Source organism: Talpa occidentalis, unplaced genomic scaffold (genome assembly GCF_014898055.3).
Source record: "Talpa occidentalis isolate TD23 unplaced genomic scaffold, MPIMG_talOcc4v2.1 talOcc4.2, whole genome shotgun sequence".
NCBI lineage: Eukaryota > Metazoa > Chordata > Mammalia > Eulipotyphla > Talpidae > Talpa > Talpa occidentalis.
Window position 1 is genome coordinate 116,913,699 of NW_023602073.1, and position 21,419 is coordinate 116,935,117.

The 21,419-nt window shown below is 39.8% G+C and overlaps 1 protein-coding gene across 1 annotated transcript in view; it reads left to right on the top strand.

Moving 5' to 3' along the window:
- Positions 1-397: 397 nt before the first annotated feature.
- The window catches only part of DCBLD1 (discoidin, CUB and LCCL domain containing 1), a 65,748-nt gene continuing 44,726 nt past the window's right edge, over positions 398-21,419 (top strand). The window contains exon 1 of the mRNA XM_037520298.2: positions 398-509. Within this exon, the coding sequence (XP_037376195.1) occupies positions 398-509 (112 nt within the window). The remainder of the gene's footprint in view (positions 510-21,419) is intronic.

The following is a 21,419-nucleotide window of genomic DNA, read 5'->3' on the forward strand; positions in this document are numbered from 1 at the left end:
GCAGCTCAGGGAGAGTCTCAAGGCCACGTGTCCTACAGGCTCTCAGGTTCAAGTGCCCTAGGGAGGAGTGGAGGAAAAGTAAAGCGCCAAACAGGGGGCTCAGGGTATTTAGAGGGGGCTGCCCCGCCGGCGCCTCGGCCCTCCGACCCCGCGCGCAGCAGCCGGGGAGCTACTTCCTCCTCCAGGGCCCGGCGCGCGGGGCTGGGTGGGGCGGGGCGGGAGACGCCCCCGCCGGGTTGGGCTCCCCGCCGCCCCAATGGGATTCGGTGCCCGGTCGCGGCTGCGCCCAGTCCCGGCGCCGCGCTCGGCCGCGGAGGAGGCGGCCCGCCGGGCGCAGCGGGGGCGCGGGGCCCGCCGAGGGGAGGCCGAGCCTGCCAAACTGGCGCCCGGAGGGGCCATGGTGGCGGGCGCCCGCGGTGGATGCGCTCCGGCTGGGGCTGCCCGGCGCGTCCTCCTGGCCCTGCTGCTGGCGGTGTCCGCCCCGCTCTCGCTGCGGGCGGAGGAGCCGGGTGAGTGGAGCGCGCCCGGCGGGCGGCGGGCGGCGGGGCCGGGGGGTGTGGGGGGGCCGGGCGCGGGAGGAAGGCAGCGTCGCCGCCTGCACCCCGCCGAGTCCCGCTCCGCGCGGCCGGCGGCGCTTCGGGTGTAAAATAGGTTTCTGCATTCCGGACGCGCCCCCACCAAACTCCTTCCTTTCCCACAAACGAGAGGACCCGCCTGGCGCCTCCCCTCTGGCTGTCGGGGCGCCGGCAGCCCGGCTCACTTAGTTTGCAGACTTCCTGGCTGCGCCCGCGCGCGGCCAAGTGACAGTGCCCGGCCCGCGGGCCCCGCCGCCGCGAGGGCGCTGCGCGGGGGCGCTTCTCCCGAGCCCTCCTGGCAAAGCCGCTCGGCACCCGGCCGGCCGGGCCTCCCTGCCGCCGCTGCTCCCCGGCCCCTGAATCCCCGCGTGCGCGCCGCGGGGCGCACAGAAGCGCTAGAAAGTGCCTCCCCGGGCTTGGCCTCGGCTGCCCGCGGGCCGGCGGGGCCGCGCTCGCCTGGGAGCTGCTAGCGCCGCGCTGGGGCTCGCGTGACTTGGCTTTTTCTTGCCTTGGCTGCCTAGCACGCCGGGCTCCCACTGGACTTAGCCCTTGGCTTCAAGGGCTGCCGTGTTTACGCTCTGCGTAGCTACCAGATTAGAGAGTAAAGTGTTAGACCAGCCCTGGGCCATCTTCAGGCTTAACCTGGCCAGGTCTGTTTTGATAGCAAGCGACAGCTTTCTGGGGAAGTTTTTAAGTTCTTATTTCTTGCCTCTCCTCCCCTTCTCCCCTGCTCTTTCACCTAGCCAATACGGAGGTTATTTAAGGCAATGAAATCGAACCAGAATATTTTGACAGCTCCCGCCCCAACCCCTCTTTTTTTTGTAATGATTTTTAAAAAGATTTATTTATTTATGCATACACGAGCTGGGGTACAGGCCAGAGGGGTGTGTGTGTGGGGGGGGGAGGATTCACCAGATACAGAGTGGGGAACAGAACAGGCAGACTGACTGAAATACACTGCTGAGGGGAGCAGTGGGCGACACAGGAGAGGTCTGCTGTGCCATGTGGGTAGCTCCCCCGCTAGGGCTCAAAACGCCTGCTGCATGCAGTGGCTGTGGAGAGCTTCCTAGTGCTGACGCTTAACCCCTTGCGCCACCAGGGAGGTCCAACATCCTATGAATTTATAATGTTAAAATAACCAATAAAGGATTTAAGTATTAATCACCAAAACAAGTAAAACTTAGATTTGGGATATTTACTGAAAAAAATCCAGGAACACCAGTGGTGACACCGCTTGAGTGTGGAGGTATAATAAATGAATTTTAGATTATTTCTCAGGTCTATCATTTCCTAATTAGCACTTGGTCACTTATTTTTTCAAGTTTCCATAAATTTAAGCGTGCACACCTGCTGATATCTGCTGACCGTGTAGTTGTACAGTGCTCAGAACTGATCAGTGCTCCAGGTGTTTAGGAGAAGACAGACTTAGCATGACAGTCCGGTTTTGGTGAGAAGATGACACCATTTATTACATTTTACCTTTGTTGTTCTTGGCATCAGCTTAGTCAGGTTCCTCTTAGAGGCTCCCCAACCTGCCTGATCATCACTCACTTGAAGCTCTATAAAGTCCCTGCCCGGTATTGTCAATGAGAATTTCCAATGAATGGGGCCTGGGGATATACACTTTCAAAAAATTCTCCCAGATAATTCTGATTCAAGTCAGCTTTGAGGTGGAAACATTTTATGTTAGGGCTGTGATAAAGCGCTACTATCTGTGTTAAAGATGATTTACTGTTAGATCTCTATGACATTAATGTCAGACTTCTATAACTTTGTGTTATGTTTCAGGAAGCATGTGATAATTTAACCTGAATAGAAGCTTAGTCAATGAAATTATTCCCCAGTCCCCAGGAACTAGGTCTTGATGAGGAGAGCTTGGACTAATTTCTTCTCCTATTTATGACTGCTCCACTAAAGTTAGATTTTTTTAAAAAAGATTTATTTATGCATACAAGAGCTGGGGTATAGGCCAGAGATGTGGGGGGTGAGAGGATCCACCAGAGACAGAGTGGGGAACAGAATAGGCAGACTGACTGAAATACACTAATGAGGAGAGCAGCGGGCAAGACAGGGTAGGTCTGCCTTGCCATGTGGGTTTCTCTCTGGCCGGCCGGAGATCGAACTTGTGCTGCCGAGGCTGTGGATTGCTTCATAGTGCAGTGCTTAACCCCTTGTGCCACCAGGGGAGCCCTGAAGTTAGATTTTTAACCAGGTTGTTTCATATGATCTTTGACGTAATATCACGTTTAAATTGATCATTTGTGTTGATTAAATTTGTATAAAGCCATAGGTTTAGATTTAGTCTAGTTTTATTTACCTAGATTATGTTTTGTACAATAAAAATACCATTTATTCACGTGATGTACCGTGCTAACTAAAAATCTGTGATTCTCATGTCACTAAAATAATTGGAAACAGATATCAGAGATCCTCTGTGATTTCAATACTAGTGAAGAATAATCATGAGCAGTTGCTCTCTGAGGAAACCTCTATGTGTAGAATTGGATACTTAAAAGTTACTTTCAATGCTCTGCCCAGGGCCTCCCCGGCGGCTCAGTGGTTGAGCGCTGGGTTATGAAGCTGCCCGCAGCCTCTGCAACCCCGGTTGGATCACTGGCTGCTCCCCCACATGACCCGCAGACCTTTCCTGCCGCCCGCTGCTCCCCTCAGCAGTGTACTTCGGTCCTTCTGCCTGTTCTGTCCCCCGCTCTGGCTCTGGTGAATTCTCTCACCCTCCTGCACTTCCGACTGTACCCAGTGCTTATAAATAAATCTTTAAAAAAAAAAAAAAAAAAAATAGAAAGAAATGCTCTGCCCAATTCTAACTTGTTACTATTAGAAGGTTGGTTCTTCAATCATTGGTCCTTAATTTCAGTAAACAGAGGAATGTCAGATAGCTGATGTTTTAGGTGAGTGACTTTCTGAAAATGAAGCACAAGTTTTTTTGGTACCTTCTGTTTCATCCCAGACTTTCATGTGACTCGACCCTGTAGACTGTCAGTTCCTGAGGGTAGTACTTGTGATTGTCTTTATCTTCCTAACTCCTCACAAAAGTTCTCAATAAACATTTCTTAGTTGAACTGAACAATCTCTTTGTGTTTAGGAGACATTTTAAAATTATTTTCTGATAAGTGGGAGCTGCTCAAAAATCTACCAATTTCTTTATGAAAATACATCTGGTGCCCCCACTAATTAATTTTGTTTACCAAGGCAAACAGTCTTAGCATGCTTATTTCTATAAGTAAGAATGCCTTTTAAATGAAATACAGCAGAAGAAGGGAACAAAGCCAGTAGAATAGTATGTACCGTATCTTTTTGGCTCAAGTAGATGTAATTTGTACTACTCAGAAATGTTAAGTCACACTATAGATGTCAGAAAGGAAAGCAGTAATGTTAAAGGATTTATTACACAAATGAAAGGATGTTATTAAGGCAGGATTTGAACTCTGAATAGTGTCCCAAACTATATTAACTTTAATTTCATAAGTTGAAACCCTTCAACCTTGTGGTACTGAAACAGAGTTGAAACTCTTATTAAAAACCGCAACATGGAAATAAGTGAGTCATGACATTTGTAAGGAATTTTTGATTAATTTTAAGATGCATGGGGAAGCTTAATTAATTGCAGCTTTTAGTAAATGTTTTAGTCAAGTTAAGATGGGGGAAAGAAACAGCTTGTTATTTCCTATAGTGTTTTGGACTTACTGCTGCGTGTAACCTAAAGTCAATGCTATACATAAGAACATGACCATTTTCCATTTCTATTTTTAAAGATTAATTTATTTATGCATATAAGAACTGGGGTGCAGGCCAGAGGTATGGGGGTGAGAGGGTTCACCAGAGATGGAGTGGGGAACAGAACAGGTGGATTGACTGAAATACACTGCTGAGGGCAGGAGCAGGGCTAGTCAGGAGAGGTCTGCTACACCAGGGAGGCCTGGCAGGGGATCAAACTTGTGCTGCAGTGGCTGTGGATAGCTTCATAGTGTTGCTGCTTAACCCTTTGTGCCACCTGGAGGCCCACTTTTTTTTTCCATTTTTAAAGAGATAACACGCAGGACCTATTTGGAATTGCATTTGGCACATTTGTAAGAGCTCACTAAATGCTGGCTCTCTTACTCTTCATTACTTCATTGCTATTAATTTGACAAATATTGAAGCCTTTTCATTCTGCTCCCCTCACTGCCTCTCAGGCCTCATTCCCTACCATACTCCCAACTATACTGGGTTTATTTATAAAGCAATAGTTGGGCTAGACATGTCAGTTCGTTATTTTATTGCTCACGTTTTGATTCCCAACTAGCATCAAACTGTATTTATTAACTTTTCATTTTATAAGTTGAAACTCTTCAACCTTGTGGTACTGAAACAGAATTGAAAATCAAAAACCACAACTTGGAAATAAGTGAGTCATGACTTTTCCAAGTTATTAGGCAACTTGCTACTTCAGAGCCTTTGCATGTGCTGTTCTTGATGCCTAGAACAGTTTTACCCAGTATCCCCATGACTCCCTCCTCTTTAGTCTTCAGATGTTACCTTTTCTGAGATAACTCCTCTACCCACCTTTAGACCTCTTGCTTTGTCCAGAACTCCATATTCTCTATTTTTGCTTTTAGTTTATACCAGAGCACTTTACCATCTTCCAACAGAATGTGTCATTTATACATGTATTTAATTTGTCTGCCTCCCTCTTATTGGAATATAAGCTCCTTAAGGAGTGCCTTCCTGGTGGCACAAGGGATTGAGAGGCAGCACTATGAGGCTACCTGCAGCCACTGCAGCATGAGTTCGATCCCTGCTGGTCAGGGAGCTGACCCACATGGCACAGCAGACCTTTCCTGTCTCTCCTGCTGCTCCCCTCAGCGGTGTGTTTCAGTCAATCTGCCTGTTCTGTTCCCTGCTCTGTCTCTGGTGAATCCTCTCACCCCCTGCACATCTGGCCTGTACCCCAGTTCTTGTATGCATAAAATAAAGAAATCTTTAAAAAAAAAATCCTTAAGGAATTTCATGCCTTCAATAATACCAGCACGTGATCAGTGCTCAATGGGGGATTGGGTCCTTGGTGGGGAATAGGTGCTCAGGGAGGACAGGCTGAGGGCTCAGTGAAAACTGTTGAGAGAACTGATGCTAGTTGGGAATCAAAACCTGAGCAATAAAATAATGAAGTGGCATGTCTAGCCCAACTGTTGCTTTATAAATAAAAAGTCTGAAAATATCCATTTATAATAGAGGAACTCTCTGTGGTATATGAGGAGTCTGGCATTTAGGATGAAAGGGAAAAAACATTGCCAGAGTTTCAGATTGGTTTTCATTAGACTGTGGAGCAATTTTGCCTTTTTGCAACTGAAGAGTCATGTTGATGTCATCTTCCAGATGTTCATTTTCTGCTTTGTGTATAAAAAATTAGTTGTTTGACTTGGGGGTGGGGAGTGGTAGAGACTTAATTGATGGGGGAAAAAAAAAAAACCATGTGGCAATTTCTAACTTGATGTGGAAATACGTTCTGAGGCCTTGTATGCGGAATCCGGAACCAAATGCCAAACTTGCTGTTCAGTGGTTGTTGAAGAGGATGGTTATTTGGCGGTAGGTGGGAAGGAAAATGGGGATTTCCAGTATCCTTAGGAGCAGTAATGAAATGGAGCCTTTTGATTCACCACCAGCCCCTGGTACAGTGCCCCAGATAACCCATTTCCAGAGTCAGTGCTTGAATGCTGTGGTTGAGAGGGTAATAGTCACTAAGTTGTTTTAAATAGAAATTGCATTATTTGACTATTGTGATATCTTAGGAAACACTGTATATATTCAAGAAAACCAAATTCAACTCTAAAAAAGGGTTAGAGATCTCTGAGATCCCGTTACAGGCAACACCAGGAAAGCTGCCGTGAGCAGGGTGCTGGGTGCTTGAAAATAGAAGCACAGGTGGGATGGATACCAGTTTAGACAAGTGGGTCAGTGAGCCCCCCTAAGATCACTGAGGGCACACAGGGGTCTACTTCATCTTGATTATTTACTGCTATTTCTGCTTAATGTATTAATGTAGTTTTTATGAGCTATCTCCTTCAGAGCTGTATGTTGTGTGCAAGTACCCAATATTTGTATAAATATCTTGTCTTAAATGTTTGTATAAGGTCACTTTAGATGGAGGTTTTTTTGTTGAAAAAGCTACAAAGAATAACATTGAAACATGGTAATAGCTAAGTGATTCATTGTTACCTCCTCCCTCCCTTTTTATAAAGCTATACTGGAGTTTTCAGGTACTTTTTAAAAATGATTTTTTTCTTAGGATGAGGCTTTTTTTCCTGACTACATTCCCAAAGATTTTCTCTGATACTTACATGACAGAACAAAGCAGGGTGTTGATACACAGCCTTATATCCATGTATCATAACTGTGCAAGGAAGATGTGATACAGGGAACTACTAAAGACACTTTTTGGCATACACACGCACACACCCACGCACACACATATATATCCCTGCAACAAATACACATGTGCATTCACATACTTTTATACTGCTTACTATTTGTTCTTATTAATTGGGTAGGCAAAATTATACATACACATACTGTGTGTGTGTGTGTTTGTGTGTGTGTTAGTTATAAAGTACAAGAATAAAATTAATACCTGGATGCTCATTATATTCCCTTGTCTCTACATGCTTTTTATATTCTACTTTTTTTCAACTTAACATTTTATTAAAAGCTTTCACCATAATAATTTAAGGGGGGGATTCTGAGATTATTTTCAGAACTAGTCTTCAGGTGAACTAAGAACTCATTTTCAAGTTGAAAGCTACTGGGGACTATTCAGTGGGAAGGTGGATTTTTCTTAGCTGATATGTATTGGCTGTGAGTCTTGTCAAGAATCTCTCGCTCTTAGTGTGATTCAAATAATTCTTACATGCGAAGCCAGAAGTAATTTGCTTATCCATACTTTGAGAAATGTAAGTTTAACTTTAAAGGTACTAAGTTTCAGAAAGGCAAGCTATATATTTTTGGCCCCTCTTGGATGAAATTCTTAATGTATACATAAATTTTGACAATGAAGAGACTATTTGGAGTTTGTCTTTATTGAAAATCACTTTTGTTTTTTATAGTCAGCAGTTTTCAATTTAAATCACAGCTATACATTAAATTGCAACCTCTCTTTTGGCCTTTGTTTTCAATATTCAACATTTTTACATTTTATTAGAAGGAAAAAGAACACAATCTTTCTTTATTCTCATCACAAAATTAAAACCCCTAGAAATTAATACAATATGACTGTATTTCCTGATTGGCTATGTTTAGTGGCTTATGCCTAAGGGTTCATATGTAATGATTTTTATGGGGTATAATAAGTCCTTACTTAGTGTTGCCAATACATTCTTGAAAATTTTAACTTTAAGAAAAATGACATATAACAAAATCAAATTTACCATGCACTGATGTAAACATGAGTTAAATTCTACAACATATTTCTGCTCACAAAATATCTCTTAACTTCTAAATAAAAACCCAAAGCATTTCCAATGTTAAACAATAATTCATTCCTTCAGTCACTTACAACCATGTACTCTAGTTTAGGGTTGTGGCCCAAACCTATCCCAGCTACTCACAGAATAAGCAGGACCCAACTCTAGACAGATCTCTCTCTCTCTCTCTCTCTCTCTCTCTCTCTCTCTCTCTCTCTCTCTCTCTCCCTCTCAATTTAGACATGGCAATTAACCTACCTTGCACATCTTAGGGATCTAGGAAGAAGCCAGATTGCCCAAAGAAAATTGACATGAAGCATGCAAACTCCACACACTGATCCACATGGAATTGGGCTTTTCCTCATGATATTATCCTGAAACAATATTGAACACAAGTGTTATTTAAGAACCTGCTGTACTCTATTCTTTGGAAAAAGAGGGAAAAAACCCAAAACTAATTTCACTATTATTTTTGACAAAGTATAGCCATGTGGGTATTAAACATTATAAAGCTCAGTTAAATTTGAATTAAATTTCCTAGAGGGAAAATAGCTAAACACCTCTGAGTGTCTCAATTTTTAAATGGTTGAGTGAATTTAATTCAGCCTTTTAATTGCTTTTCACAAAAGCAAGTTCACCTCAGATTGAATGTAGTTGACTTCAGCCCAAAGGAGGAAACTTTTGAGACTTAATAGCCCATGCTACCACTGGAACATGAGATCTGTTTATTGAATTTCTTGCACTGCCAGGAGTTTAGATTGGAGGCTGCTTATTTTGAAAATTGCTTGGACCCAGATTTACTCCTCCCTGCCCTCCCCTCTCCCCTCTCCCCTCATTTCCTCCCCATCTGCTTTGCGAAGAAACTAGCCCAAAAAGGGTCTAAAATTCTTTGAGATTTCTTGCCATTCTTTTTTCTTTTCTTTTTATTCTCTTTACCATCACTGTCTTATTATAATCCTAACAGACACTGTTTTTCCCTGAGGTATTTAAAATATGTTGAAGACATGAAGTCTTTTCCTCCTAAGTATTTCATTTACATCTGCAAACATTTTTTTTTGTATCACCATAATGCAAGAGCATACTTAAAACTATTTATAGCAATTTCTTTTTTTTTTGTGCTTTGATATACTGTATATTTATTTTTTTAAATAAATTTTATTTTTATATTCCCCATACAATTGCAACCCCCTTATTTTGACCTCAGTCCCTCCCCTCCTCGCCCCCCACCCCCCATAGAGTGTCTCTGGTTCATAGTTGTTTGTTGATTTTGATTTTCACTTTCTTATAGTTATTCATTTTCCTGGTCCCTTATTTAAGTTTTCTAGATTCCTGCTATGAGTGAGACCATCCGGTATTTTTCTTTTTCTTTCTGGCTTATTTCTCTGAGCATGATCCCTTCCAGAGCCATCCATGTTGCTGCAAATTGCATGTGTTTATCTTTTTTGAATGCTGAGTAATATTCCATGGTATATATGTACCACATCTTCTTGATCCAGTCATCTATTTTTGGGCATTTGGGTTGTTTCCAAAGCTTAGCTATTATAAACAGTGCTGCTATAAACATAGGGGTGCAGGTGCTCTTTGGAATTAATGTTTCTGTGTCCTTTGGGTAAATACCTAGGAGTGGAATTGCTGGATCATATGGAAGCTCTATGTTTAGTAGGTCCAGAAATCTCCACACAGCTCTCCATAGTGGTTGGACCAGTTTATAGCAATTTCTTAATACCAACTAATACTCATTTTGTGTTTAAATTTCCCAGTTAACCAAAGCATGCCTATTTACTTTTAGTGTGTACAAACAAGTACCTAAATAAGTTTTACACATTAAAGTTAGTTATTATGTCTCTTAAGTCATTTTTAACCCACTGCTGGTACCCACCCACATATGTTTTAATATTTTCCCCACAAGAAAATCAAGTTCAGCCATACAACTCACATCCTAAAGTAGACTAACTGCTCCCGAGTTGGGTTTCTGTTACTGGAGCACTATTGCTGTATTTCTCTATAAACCTGAAGTTAGACCTACATAACTGAGTTAGATTCAGGCTATGTGTTTTTGTAAAAGCACTTTAAAGGTATTATGCACTGCTCATTGTATTACAAGATGCATATATTATTGGTTATAAATACTGCCCTACTTATAATGGTGCTAAGAACAATCAGTGACTTCAGGAAGTGCCAGCTTCAGCCCTCCAGTATAGACATTCCTTCTCCCCTTATGACCTGTGAGTATCCCCAACGACCTGTATGATAAGTCCCTATCTCAATAAAACTACTCTTCCTCATCACTATTTCTGTCAGTGGGTCTATTGACCATTGTTGCTTCCCCAATTTTTATGTAAATGAAATTTTAAAACCCTATCCTCATAAATGTTTTGATTTAGTAAGGTTTTTTTGTTTTGTTTTTATGCATACAGGAACTGGGGTATAGGCCAGAGGTGCAGGGGGTTGAGAGGATTCACCAGAGACAGAGTGGTGGATTTACTGAACAGAACAGGTGGATTTACTGAAATACACTGCCTAAGAGGACAGCAGGTGAGACAACAGAGGTCTGCTGTGCCATGTGTGGGTCAGCTCCCTGGCTGGGAAGGAACTCAGGCACCAGTGGCTGGTGATTGGCAATAGCTTGATAGCAGTGGACTTTAACCCCTATGCCACCAGGGAGCCCCAGGCAAGGCTTGTTGTTTGTTTGGTTTTTGCATTTGGGTTTTTTGTTTTGTTTACAGCCAGTTAGTCCCAACAATTCTGAGAACTATTGGGGAATTGAGAGTCAAAGAGATTGTAGCAGGCATGTGCACTTTGTCCAAAGTGGAATACAGCCACTTGTCTTAAAATTCAAAGGCTGTAGGATAGTTTCTTGCCCTTTATCTGCAAAGGAAATTTGTGTTCAGGGGAGAGCAAGTTAAAGAAAAGATGTGTGAGAGGAACACAATTTCCGGTGGCAATTTATGCAAACAATTTTAAATTAATTGTTTTTGGTTTCTCTAAAAGGTGATACATTTGCCACAGAAAATGAAGATTTTCCCAAATCCCTTTAGTAACCATATGCTTTTATTGTATTGTGTTAAATTCAGCAGTGCTGAATGCAGAAAGTGATACACAATTGTGAAGACTGCAATGTGGTATGAATTTTATAAAATTTATTTTTTCCTCTCAACTTATATTTCATACCTTGTTAAATGTATGATAAGGTGACACCTCTCTCCCAACTGAGATTTGCTATTTTCTGGTCAGTAAACACTGATTGTTTTTCCTTTGTATGTGGTGCACTCACATATGTTCCCACAAACCTTCTTATTTCTTTTTCTATTTTCCACAGTATGCTCAAATGATTCCCAAATTGACACTCTTTTCTAGGTGTCAGAAATGTCATATTGGCTTAAATAGAGGTCCTGAAATGTATTGCTTGTCCTAGACTTAAAAATGAAATCCAGAATGGAAAATTAAGTTTCAGAGAATAGGAACTATAGTTGTGTTCCAATTTTAGGGAAAGATATTGATATATAACTGAACTCAATTTTTTTTTTATTTTAAAAAATCACTACAACATCTCTTTGCTATTCAGAGTGTATCTTCCAGAGACCTGCATAACAGTCATTACCAGGAGTCAAGACCTGCAGGATTTCCAGGCCCTGCATTTTAATAAGATCCCCAGGTGACTGGTATGCACACTGAAGTTTGGAAGCATCTCTTTAGTCTACTGAAACCTTCATATGTAGAGCATCAGTGAGGAGCTAACTTTGTTAAGCAAAGTTGAATGACAGTCATCTCTTTTCCTACTCTTATAATAGACTAGTAAAGAGTGCTTCCTTAAATAGCTAAATAGTTCTTACAAATTTCACAAGAAAGTGAATTAAATATGACTATTTTCCTCAAATTAATTTTGAGACAAAAGGAATATGACTATGAATAACTATAATGTGGACTTTAATAGCAGTAGTGCAAATAATGTGATCTTGGGGAAAGTCTTCAATTGCTCTGCTTCACTTTTCTCATCTCTAAGATGGGTGACTTTGGCAATGCCAGCCTTGCACTTTAGGAGTTAAAATTGTGAATCTTTCTCTCACACATACATTTTTACTCTCACAGATATATTTTTCAAAAAATGAACAAGAATCAAAATGTATTGGAACTGGAAAAAATCATAAAATTAATTATAAACAGGTTCTTACTAATACTTAGCATTTATTATTAATCATTGTACTCTACAATGATTGGAGTCACAGGAAATTTCAGATCCCATTTCAGCCCTCTGGGCTGATTTACTCCACTTCTCAGACCCTCAAGTTCTTCACATTTGTAACAGTGATACTAGAACGAACAGGTGATGAAGGATGTTACATGCTGAAAAAAAAATTAATGGAGTGGACATCAGTTGTGCTGCATTGGAAATGTCCTGTCTAAAGCTAGGATGTATGTATTTGGGTAACTGAGATATTAGTCTATATATGTATCACTGTATGCAAGTTTGCATAATATGTATAAAAGCTTCCATAATTTTAAAAGTGAACCAACAATGTCTTCCATCAAACATGATCATAACAAAGATCAACTAAGATAATAAAAAGTCCTTAGAAGATACTATATCACTGTTTAATAATAAATGCTAACTGTTAGTAAGAACCCTTTTATAATTAATTTTATGTTCCAATAACATTTTGATTCTTGTTGATTTTTTGAAAAATATATATGTGAGAGTAAAAATGTGTGTGTGAAAAAGAAACATTTAAATCTTTAGCCTCTAAAGTACAAATGAACTTTGCCTGTACTAAGTAATATCGGATATTTATTTATTTATATGGGCTCCAGAGGGAAAAGTCAATATCTGGTTATACTTTATCTGCATATTGGCAATATGTATATTTAATGTGAAACTAAAGTAAGAAAATAGAGCATGTTGTAGAGACAGGAAAGCTTTCTTGCATTTTATGTTCATTTCAGCAGTTGCACTTGGACATTCCATCAACATCCTGATGTTATTTGCAAAGATCAGCAGCCAATATTCTTAACTTCCTTGTTCTGAATATATAGTCAATAAAGTTTTCTTAGACTTGGTGTCAGAAATGTCACCCTGGCTTAACACTTAACATTTTCTCCTTAAATTTTCATCTGTGAAATTAAGATACTTTTTTCAAGCAATGTGTCCAATTGGTTGCATACCCTCAAAACACTTGTAACTTAATGATAACAGTAGGGAAAGTCTTGTTTTCCACTATCAGAGTCACATTGTTTATTTTCAGTATCATTTTTAGAAGTGTCAAGGCCAAACTCTACTTCCCGGCATCTTGTCTTTAATCCCAGAAACCTGTTACAAAGTCTGCATGCCCCATTTCTGAGAAGCTAGCCCAGGAGATTGCCCCTGGATCCCACAGAACATGCTCCCAGGCTGCCCAGTGAGAAACGCGTTCCCCAGGAATATTGCAAACTGCGACCTGTGGTGGAGAAAAAAGTGGGACTCTGCAAGCTCATTTACCTTGCGGGTCTCTTGGAAATGAGGACTTGACCTCGTTGTAAATCACCAAAGGACTCAAGAGTCCACAATGCCCACTTTGGATGATGCTGACCTAGCGGTTAGTGGGCCCTAGATAAATATTGGGGGAAGCATTCTAATTAGACTTTCTGGCTCTCTAGAATTCTTAGCACACATACCCTTACTTATCGTACCACACCCATTGATGGTGTCATTTTAAACATGAGGAATAATACACACAAAATAGATAAATTTTTGGGCCTCCCTGGTGGCACAAGGGGATATTAAGCACAGCACTGTGAAGCTATCCACAGCCTCTGCAGCATGAGTATGATCCCCAGTCAGTCAGGGAGCTACCCACATGGTGCAGCAGACCTCTCCTGTCTCGCCCACTGCTCCCCTCAACAGTGTATTTCAGTCCGTGTGCCTGTTCTGTTCCCCACTCTGTCTCTGGTGAATCCTCTCACCCCTGCACCTCTGGCCTGTACCCCAGTTGTTGCATTCATGAATAAATAAATCTTTTAAAAAATAGATAACTTTTCAAGATTATAGAGCCATGAATGCTGGAATCTGGAAATCTGCTAATTTAAAGCAATACTCTTGATACTTTAATATCTGTAATATTTTTAAATAAAAATAACAATGAAAGTATATTGACTTTTTACTATATGCGTGTCCCTATGTTCAGTACTGGTAAGCATTATCTTACTTTTGCTAGTGATACCTTTGTGTACTGGACACTATCATAATCTCTGTAATAGAGATGGTAAAGTGAAGAGGTAAAAAGGATTGCCCCAAGGCCACACAACTAGCACTGGACAAGGTTATGTGGGAACCCAGAATTATTATAACCATTGTGCTGTGTTACCTCCCAAATATATGGGAATAATTTATAACATTAGAAAAGTGATAGGTATATAAACCCTCTTTCCCCACATCCATAATCTTTAACTTCAGCAGGAATCACAAGACTGGAGTGTGGTGAAGAACTATAGTTCTCACCAATTCTATTTATAGTATATTAAAAAATAACATTAAGCTAGATTTTGAGGGTTTTTTCTGTTGGATATAAATAATGATTTATAGTATTAATGGTTAAATTATTTGTTGTTTGCTTAATGAATTGCTTATAATCAAAAGGTTGAAATAAATAACAAAAACAGTAACACATAGGAACTTTTATCATATTACTTCTTTTGATCTTTATCCAGAATATGATTACTTTTAGATTTTCCCCTATTTTTGTTATGATTCATATATGCAGAGATTTGAGATCTGGCAATTATAACTTTTAAAATGTGTTAATGTTTCAATTATTGATGTCTTTGCACAGTGATAGAAATAGTATCACAAAATATGTGAAGTCATGGATAGGACCTCCTAAATTGATTTGTTACATTTTCATTCATTCAAATAAGTTTCAGTGATTGTTTCAGCTGATAAGAAGCATTGCATTGAGAGTTTACATGGAGAGACTTGGCAATAAGTTCATTGTGTTTCCTTTTATTTTACTTTCAAATGTCTTTCATCCGCCAAGACAAAAGTATTACCATCTTCATGAGATCACTAGTCATCGTTGACATCTATTTTTACGTGTGGTGAGAATAAAGTTTAAGGAGATTCTAAGCCATTTTGCAGAACCAGCTCGTATGCTCCTTCTTAGTCTATAGCTGTGACTTCTTTCAGCAGAGTATTTGTTTTCCTTTCAGGACAACTAAAGATTATGAATAATTATTTTCTTGTATCATCATAATTTCTGTTATATTCTTTTTACTCTCATACAACCACTTAGGTCCTCCTGCCTTTTCCTCTCCTAACAACACAGAGTAAACAGCTAGGCACAGATGGAAAAGAGCGAAGATTCTAAGTATGGCCAACATTGAAATCAGTAATACTTTGGGAAATCTGTTCACCTTACCACCAGACAAAGAACTCTAATAATTGTAAGCTTCCCTTTGTGGTTGAAAGATTACAGTCATCAAGATCTCACTTGATCTTAGACATGGGAAGAAATTTTCTCACACCCACATGGGGATGATTTTCATATGTTCAGACCTGTTGTAACTTGAGTACTAGTACAGCAAGGATACAACTGTAATGAAATCAGATTTCTAGAAATGGTTTCACTTGTGATATTTTAGAGCATTATTTCCCAAATTGCAGATTGTGGCCCATTAATAGACAATAAAGTCAGTTTGGTTGGTATAACCCACATGCTTTTCATTTAAAAGTGAACTTAGAATAGAATGGGAAATATCAGAGTACATTACAAATAATAAAATTACATTAGATTTTTGTTTATTATTTATACATGCACATGCATGTGTGCTTAAGTTGTGATGAAAAAAGTATGTTCTAACCCTAGATCATAATAAAAATTAGAATACTGTTGTCTTATTCTGGATACTAGTTAATAGTCTTAAGAGTGTTTTTGAACTCTTCATTTCACTTGAAACATTTTCCAACAAGTACATTTTGATTTTTTTTAAAGCCTAAATCATGACTTCCAGTATTGCAAAACTTAGACCATACCAGGTATACCTTAATTTCATCCTCTGTAAGTGGAACATGATTACTTATCAAAGGGAAATAGTCTTTTAAGGAAGTTATTGTTTTCCTTTCTTGGTGGGTGGAATTAGAGTAGACTAAATAAACCTTTGTCTCGTGTAGACAAGCATCTAGGGTTTGTTTTAAGCTAATTTAAAAAATACCTTGTCTATCCATATTCCAGAATAGCTGATGTTAAAGGCAGAAAGATAGAGATATATTCATTCATTTCAGGCATTTGAGAACAGATTTTGACCCCATGTCTCTGTTTTTAGAACCTGAACTTTATTTTCAGGGATTACTTGTTCACATGCCTCTCTTTCTCCTTCACTGTGAGTTCCTTGAAGTGGAAACTACGCTTGACTAAATTCCTAGCTATTTGTTGAGTAATTTTTTTTAAAGATTTATTTATTCACACATACAAGAACTGGGGTACAGGTCAGAGGTTGGGGGGAGGGGGGTGAGAGGATTCACCAGAGACAGAGTGGGGAACAGAACAGGCAGATTGACTGAAATACACTGATGAGGGGAGCAGTGGGTGAGATAGGAGAGGTCTGTTGCGCCATGTGGGTAGCTCCCTGGGCAGGAATTGAACTTATGCAGCAGTGGCTGTGGATAGCTTCACAGTGCTGTGTCTTAACCCCTTGTGCCACCGGGGAGACCCCTGTTAAATAAATTTTTTAATGATGTTTTGTGCATGTTGGTTTATAGAGACCTCTTTTAGTCTGCCAGTTAAAGTTAATGTTGAAAATAGCCGTGAATATTTCAAAGACCATTAGGTGAATTTGACATTTTAAATTATTTTATTTTCTGATTTGTATATATTAATGTAGTCATATAAATTCTTTAATTTATATAAATGTATAAATAAAGTGAAAGTCACTTGTAATTCCACACCATAGAAATACTTGAAGACATTTTCCCTCTCATTTCTATGTTTATAGTCTATATTTTGTTTTAAAATTAGTCTTCTAAAATTTGAGTTTAACTTTTACTTAGTATCACACTGCTTAGAGATATCTTGGTTCTACTGTTGTTTCCTAATTTAGATTGCTTCCAAGTGTTCAGAACTTGAACATTTAAATTTTGTGTAGCTGTCACTTAGGAAGTTATAAAACATTAATTGCAGCTTTTTCCAAAATCTAAACTTCACCCATTGTTTTGAGGAAGTTGTACGTCAATCTCACAAACCAGTTATGGCTCCTGGCAAGTCCCAGGATTCAGACACATCCTGGAGGGAGCCGCTTCAGATATTCTACAGTGGAGGGGAACTTCCAGGCCTAGGAGAGAAAGAAATGATACATAGTTTAGTCATCATGTGTCTGGGTAATTAAATTACAGTTCAAAAGAAGAAAAAGATAAACACGGTGAGGTAGCCACTTTTAAAGAGTAGACAAATTCCCTGTGGGGATGCTTCCTCCTCCCTGCTCTTTCTACCTCCCCTCTTTGATGGTGGGTTGGTAGCAGTTTAATCGAACTGTCACTATGTACTTATGCACCACTTTGTTGCACTACCCACCTCCCAATACCATGTGGAGCTTAATCATAAACCAGGGTTGATTTTCCCCCCCTAAAGATTGACCTTTTTTATTTTAACTTTTCAAAATCCTGTAAACCCTCATTACCCAGCTACAGCAACCATTAACATATTGTCATCTGTTTTTACTTACCCTGATCCCTCTTTTGAACCTAGACAGACTCAATACCCAGTGTTTGTAGACAAACATGAGAAACCTGGATAACAAATTTGATACAAAAACATCTAGAATGAAAGTCATGATAAAAATAATTTAAATAGCAGAAACATACAGGATAACAAAATCCAGATAGTTTTGAAAAGTATAAAATAGAAAATAAAGTGAAGGCATTTTCATCCCCAGCCAACCAAACTTATCCAGACTGACAACTTTTCAATTAAACTTTTTATTCTGTAATCATTGTAGATCATATTTAGTTGTTAGAAATAATGCAGAGAGATATAAACCCTTTGCTTAGTTTCCCCCGGTGATAATATCTTGTGAAACTGTATTATAATATCACAAGCAGGATATTAATGTTGATACACAAAATAGGGAGCTTGAACTGACAGTTTTTAAATAACTTGTCTTTTTTCAGTGACTGATAAAGTCTGGCTGTGAGACTGATAAAGTCATGGAGTCCAAGCTTCTGTATTGGCTCCCCTTGGCTTGCATATGCCTTATTCAGTCATGATCCTGGAGGCACTTTCTCTCCTGAGGAATTTTTCATTTTCCTCTTAGGCATATTTGAAGTCCTTTTTGTCCCCTCCAGGTTTATGGAGATATAACTGACATATGACAACGTGCAAGCTTAAGGTGTACAATGTGTTGAGTTGATGTCCTGAATATATTGTGAAATTATTACTACTTAGTGTTAGCCAACACCTCCATCACCTCAGATAATTACCATTTCTTTCTTGTGGTGAGAACGTTTAGGATCTACTCTCTCAGCAACTTTCAAGTATATAATAGAGTAGTGTGACTATATCTAGTCCTTTGAAATCATCAAAACTGTGGAAGAATAACAGAGTAAAAATTCCTGATCTAGCTAATACCTGTGGGATTATTTTTTATACTCATGCTTGCCACAGAAAACTAGACTCTCCTACCATAGGCAAGAGTGAAATTATAACTTCTGATGACAAACTGTTTCTCAATAAATTAAGACAGTAATTCCTTTCAATTCTTTGGGCAGAACAAAAAGACTTTCATTCTGATTGTTAATGGAAAAGTAAATTTTTTCCGAGACATCTCAGATCCTGCGTACAAATGAATGATAGGAGTGTTGAAGACTTAAAGTTGCTTATGTTCTTCCAGTATCACTGGGTCAAATGAGTTTTCTCTTCGGCTTTAGAGTAAGATTAGAAAGAAGTATAATTATAGAGTTGAATAAAAATGACCTCTAGAATTGTCTGACATGGCACTTAAAGACATTTTAGAATGCAATAACCATGTATAGGTTGGCTCACATAATTAATTGCACCTCATTTTATATTTAGCTGTGTTACTGGAACAGGTTTCTTTTATTAAAGCAGAATCTCACAATACTAAGTGAAGTCATTTAAGTGTTTGGTAATATCTTTGTGGCTCAGAGAAAGTTAATTGTATATTGTTTGTACACTACTTACCTTGGGCTGTCCTATCAGTGCTCAAAATGACAAAGACCTGGCAGGGAAGAAGGGCATTTTTTTCCTTTAGAGGGGCAGCTGCCATTCACTCACCCTTTGAGAATGCCTGTTCAGATAGTTGCTATGACTTCCAGTTTTCAAAATAAAATATTGTAAATTGGATTTTTTTTATTAATGCCGTTAGGGGCAGGCAGATAATTGAGATTCTAATCAAAACTGTGCACTGTGCACAATTTGATTCTATGTAGTCTATTTTCATTTAATTCTCAACAGTTTTTGTTCTTGCTGCCTGAAAGCCAAGGAGTATAGCTATCACGTCAGATTTAACAATCACTGTAAAACCTTTGCCTTCAAACCTGATTGTTTTCTGGGTTTCTATTTCTTTTTTTCCTTTTAAGATTTATTTACTTTTGTATACAAGCTCTGGAGTGTAGGCCAGAGGTGTGGAGTGGTGAGAGGATTCACCAGAGACAGAGTGGGGAGCAGAACAGGTGGATTCACTGAAACACGCTGAGGGGAGCAGCTGGTGAGACAGGCGAGGTCTGCTGCGCCATGTGAGTGGGGATCAAACTCCATGCTGCAGTGGCTGCAGATAGCTTCATAGTGCTGAGACTTAACCCCTTGCGCCACCAGGGAGGCCCCTGGGCTTCCCTTTCTATCTAGATTAGTGTCAGTTTTCCAGTCAGTAGACTCAAAAACTCAGGGTGTTTTTTTCCCCCTCCTCTTGTCTAGCTAAAACCTGAGTATTAGCTAGCCAAAACCTGAGTCTGGGTTTTTCCTTATGAATTTCCCACATTATTTTCTTTCCCTTACTTCCTATTCCAGCTATTCTATTCCTAGGCCTTACACTGTCCTGATTCAAATTCTTCGCATTCAAGTTTCAAATATCTCTTTCATTATCTCCTTTTCAAAAAACAAGCTCCTCCCCTCACCCTGCACCCCCAGCCCTGGGCCTGTATTGCCCAGCATATAAATTCCACAACTTCAGCGAAAATCTCTAGGTTTCCTAGTAGTTTTATTTTCAGCCGTCTAGCTATATTTCTCCCTAGTATTCTCTAATCCATTACATCTTACAGTCAACTCTCACCCCTACTCCAGCCTCTTCACCAAGGCCGCTGGGAATCTGGTGGGCACTTCTGGATAATAGGTGATTACTTTCTTTAGCCCTTGTTTGCTGAGATGTGTAGATTCTGTGGTTCTCTGCTTCCACTCTTTTTATTTTATTTTTTTAACCTTTTGGCCTAGACCTTCATAATCATTTAGACAGCAAGTCTCAGGGCAAGAAGGAGGCAGAATAAAGGCAGATCCCAGGTGAATCCTACTCTAGCAAGCAAAGAAGCTGAAGGAGGGGGAAAGCTGCCTTGGCTTCAGGTTCTGATGACTCCCAAGTTGGAGCTTCTCTGTGGGGGATGTAGGGGACAAAAGACTTTCTTTCTCTACCTCAGAGATTTCCTTCTCAAGCAGATTTCTACTTTCCCTCTCTCCAACTAATGCTGGAAGTTCTGCCTAGTTTATGTAAAGCCGTGCTGACCACAGGCCTTTTGTAAGCTAAATGGCCTGCATGTTCGTATACCATGCAGCTCACCCCGTGGGCTTGCCATTAGATATTTGTGTGGTTAACTTGGTCACTTTATTCTACAAGAGCCCCTTGTTGGTCATTTGGTAATTTTCCCTATTCAGAAAAGCCTAAAGGATATTTCTTGTTTTAATGAAGTACTGATAATTCACTGAAATAGATTCTTGCTTTCCTCTGCACTTGAAGCTTCTGATCCAGCACATAGTGCCTCGCATCTTGCGTGATTTGCTGCCACTTTTCCCTGAGTTCTAGGAAGCAATTGTGGCTGCTTTTATGTATCTCCAATGGTTTACTGTCTGCTATGTAGCAAGCAGTCAATACAATAGATTCTTGTTCGCTAATGGTATATTCTGAGTCTGTCAGGAAACTTTAATCTGTGACTATGATTTCTGAGAAATGGTTGTCAGTACCCAGCTAAATGACATGCTTTTAGACAAAGTTCTTTCAGCTAAAGCCTCAGATTCTATCAGGACCATTTTGCATACACTGTTTCACTTAATCAGTATAATAATCCTCTGAAGTGAGTAATTTTTTGTAATTGCTATAAGGCATTGGCTTTTAGGGGATTGTTTGCCAATTGGTAAAACCACAAAAGGCAAATCTGTAAATACCAAGAGCCTACTGTGCTATAATGTGGATTGGTAGCTGGATA